A 4,310-nucleotide genomic window follows, 5' to 3' on the forward strand; every position below is an offset into this window, starting at 1 on the left:
TTGGAAGACTGTTTTAAAGTAAAAATGGGATTAATTTCTTTGATCATAAATAAAGCATTATTTTGCATTTAAAATAATTTAGTTCATCTAAACAGTGATTACTGCCTCAATGTTGGATGAAAAGATGATGTATACCTGTTTCTTGGGAAGCCATTCTTGGATCCAATTGTCCATATTTGCCTGGTCTCCAACTATTTTAAGAAAAAGTTAATGGGTGGGTGGGTGGGTGGTGCTAGTTTCAGAGAGTTTTGAATAAAGCAGGTATTTGGATTCATTTCAATAAATTTCAGGTGACAGAACTAAGAAAAATTAAATAAGTTAATCTTTGACTTCTGGTTACCCTTTTTGGACTTTCATCAGCCCAACACTGTTACTATACATGTATCTCAAATTTCCACACACGAATACATGAGGAGATTCTTTTCTATCCAAATGCTACAGCTGCCAATGTGCGTTAAAAAGAGATTTCTACTCTAATGCCAGAGACAAAAGTAATCACTCACAGCTCAGGTTGTTTCCTGAAATTTTAGACTTCATTATTAGCTTTTAAAAAGATGATAGTACTTTTAACATCTCAATCTAGGTCTCTTTTTTACCTATATGTAAGGATGTTTTCATAGTTCCAATTAACACCCTCCACTAAAGAAGACTCCGAGGCTAACAATTCCTCAAAGTTCCATTTTATTGGAGATGTCATATTGGCACATCTGGGAAAACCTGAATCTGAAAGTCCCCTTAGTTTTCCTCACCCAAAGGAAATTCAGTCACATCCCTTACATCCACAGGTTCATCCATGATCCAATCAATCCATCATCCCAACAGGAGATGGTCTCCAGTCACACCAAACAAGGTGCAAGCTGAACATCCTTGACTCCCAGAGAAAAGAATATTGTAATGGCAATAGTGTATATCTCCACCAACTTCTTGAAACCCCCCTCCAATCTTCCCAGAGCACTAAATGTGGCGGCCCTGAAGATCCATAGAAAAAGATGGCCTCCAGGGCTAACACATGTTTTTGTTTTCTTAGCCAAAACCATTTCTCTGGTATGTTGAGAATGAGCTTTTTCAGCAACTATACAAAACAGAGCATATTCTGGAAGTTCTTGAATAAACTTTCAACTTTTAAGAAATATATAAATCCAGCTTGGATAGAAATATATTACCTATAACTTTACTACTTGTAGAAGATTATTAGAATCTATGTGTTGTCTTGTGCAATTCTCACAGATAATTGTCTTTTATTGTTTGATCACTTATTTTCTGATGCATCACATATGCCGTATGTAGCAATAGCACTTAGACTTATATACTGCTTTGTGGTACTTTTACAGCCCTCTCTAAGTGGTTTACAGAGTTAGCATATCCCCCCAACAATCTGTATCCCCATTTTACCCACCTCGGAAGAATGCTAGGCTGAGGCAATCTTAGGTCAATGAGATTTGAACTGCCAAACTGCAGCTAACAGTCAGCTGAAGTAGCCTGCAGTGCTGCATTCTAACCACTGCACCATGTCGGCTCTATAACATAAAGTGTTTAACTACATATTAATAAATATACATATATACATATAAATACGTATGTATTTTACAATGTATTCATGTCTGTATCCTATGAAAAAACATTGACCTTCCCCCATTAATAAATAAGTTTTGTTTACCTGGTAATTTTTACCTTCAGGTTTGCAAATAGCCTTTTAGAAATGGTAAAAATCTCTCAAATTCTCTCAAGATGCCATCAAAATCTGGATGGCATCTTGATTGGTTATCAAATTCAGGGATTTATCAGTTCCACACCCAAGGCAACAAAATGTGATCCCTGGGATTCAATTTCACTCTTGAATTTAAGACCTCTGGACTGGCAGAAATCTCTGGGATCAATTTAGATGACTCTTTTGTATACTCCCCATTTGAAAAACACATTTTGCATGCAAGTCTTTATTATGTTTGACATTTTAGGATAGATTGTTAACTCTTCTACCTGAATATCAAAACTGATATTCTTTCAAGAAACCGTGTGTGTACGCGCGCACGCGAGAGAGAGAGAAATAGAGAGAAACCTGAAGAAAGACAATAGTTGAGAATTTACCTAATACCTTATTTTATTCATCACATTTTCTGCATCACTAAAATTAAAAAAAACTGCTTTGTATTATAGTACATACATACATACATACATACATACATACATACATACATACATACATACAAACATACATATATACATACATTCTTCCAGTCTTGATTCCAATTGGTTCTTTGTAAATGGCATATATACATAACTTCCACCTTTTGCCTGTTTTTCCATGTTAATAAAAATCAATATTTTATATACTGATTCATTGGATAGTTGATGAAGTACTCATGCAATGTTTGTTAAAACATTGTCTGGATGATTGAATAAATTTATTATTAAGCAAATAGGTCTCAGATGCTGATTGCAAAAACAGTTCTTTTTTATGCAAAGATACCACTCAGAAGTAGTATGCTCGATATGCCAGTGTGATAAAGGACTGAGATGTAACAGAAATCATACACAGGCAGGAATATTATCAAAGTCCTTCATATATATATATATATATATTTTCTTAATCAAAGAAAAAGCTGTATGGCTTTTCATTTCTAATCTGGTCTTTTTATTTCTATATGATTATCCCATATTTGACATTTATCTAAAATATTAATTAGATATTATTTAGTTTATAATTATAGTTCTGTATTAACACAATGTTTCAATTTATTAATTACATTTCAAAATTCCGACATTAGTTCTACAAAAGGCCCAATATTTTAAAACATTTATTTTGGTCTGATATAACAAAATCTATAACACATTAAATAATCAATTTATATTCAATGGGATATGCTTGAGTAGTTACCCTTATCTAACTGCAACTTCTTAGTCTGCTTAATTCCAAGTTTAAGATGATAAACAAATTCGTGTATCAAAGGGAAATTATCATTCTTCACCAAAATAATTGTCAACCAAGCAATTTTCTAAAGGCAATTTTGACATCTTTGTTCCTCATGCTGTAGATTATTGGATTCATTAAAGAAGGTGCAACTGCATATAGTGTAGTAAATATTTTGTCCAGTGTGGATGGAGAATTTGCAGGTAGTATCAAGTGAGCCAAGAGGCTACTTCCAACTAATAGGGAAACCACAATCAGATGGGGGATGCAAGTAGAGAAGGCTTTTTCTTTTTTCTCAGTTGAGGGCATTCTCAGCACCGTGGTAAAAATCCATACATAGGATAAGATAATGAATGAAAGGCAGCCAACCTCTAAGGCTGTACTAAAGATAAGTATGTAGGTTTCACCGACGTAAGAACCGGGACAAAAGAGCTTAATTAATTGTGGAACTTCACAGAAGAAATCATTGATGATGTTGGAGCAGAAAGGCATTGAAAAAATATATCCTGTGTGAAGAGCTCCATGCAGAAATCCAACTACCCAGGCCCCCCCGGCCATTTGAATGCAACTGGACCAATTCATTATGGATGCAAAGTGTAGTGGGTGGCAGATAGCAATGTATCTATCATAGGCCATAACAGTGAGAAGGAAGAAATTTGATGATAAGAAAGAAAGATAGAAAAATAATTGAGTCATACATTCAGAATATGAAATCCATTTGGAGCCCATGAGGGCATTTACTATAGATTTGGGTATAATAGCAGATGTCCCACCAAGGTCACCAATAGATAAATTGATTAAAAAGAAATACATTGGTGTGTGCAAACAACGATTGAACAGTATCAAAAAAATAATGAGAAGATTTCCCCCCAGAACAAAAAGATACATTATAAAGAAAACACTGCTGTGTAAAATTTGAACCTCTTGATTTTCAGAAAATCCAACAAGGATAAAATCCAATATATTTGTTGTGTTCAGCATGTCATTATGCTGTAGGAAGATGAAATATAAATTATATACATATCTATTACTTTGAAAAGTTTATTTTCTCCTAAGAGCAACAATGTTTTATAAGTGTATAACAACTTTTTATTCCCCCTGTACTTTTTTCTTATATGCTTAATATATATTTGAGAATAGATAGTTATAAGAAATGGCTTATATCTTACTGAAATTTATGTAATTTTATAATGTTCAGTATAACTGTAAAAACCAACATTAAAGTTACCTTCCCCCCCTTCATTATGTGTAAGAATTCTTTATTTATTTCCTAAATTCTGAGCACATCTCCCATTTCATGTTCAATGCTTACCTGTGCATCACTTGTGAAGAAGTACTATCTTCACAATAATTTTTACAATGCAAACTAATCACTGCTCCCATGTGCATAGCAAAAGACATT

General features: G+C 33.7%; 1 protein-coding gene across 1 annotated transcript; it reads right to left on the reverse strand.

The window, feature by feature from the left end:
- Positions 1-2,977: 2,977 nt before the first annotated feature.
- LOC148046210 (olfactory receptor 14J1-like) lies at positions 2,978-3,721 on the reverse strand. Its single transcript, XM_087714582.1, has one exon. It carries the CDS (start codon positions 3,719-3,721, stop codon positions 2,978-2,980), a length of 744 nt encoding a protein of 247 aa, XP_087570708.1.
- Positions 3,722-4,310: the final 589 nt, after the last annotated feature.

The sequence above is a fragment of the Thamnophis sirtalis genome, unplaced genomic scaffold (genome assembly GCF_051295495.1).
Source record: "Thamnophis sirtalis isolate CommonGarterSnake01/CBP01778 unplaced genomic scaffold, rThaSir2_p1.2 scaffold_4, whole genome shotgun sequence".
Taxonomy (NCBI): domain Eukaryota; kingdom Metazoa; phylum Chordata; class Lepidosauria; order Squamata; family Natricidae; genus Thamnophis; species Thamnophis sirtalis.

What these genes read in the sequence shown, in the direction of transcription:
- LOC148046210 (XM_087714582.1), bottom strand. Translation starts at nt 3,721, where the DNA reads ATGTATTTCTTTTTAATCAATTTATCTATTGGTGACCTTGGTGGGACA.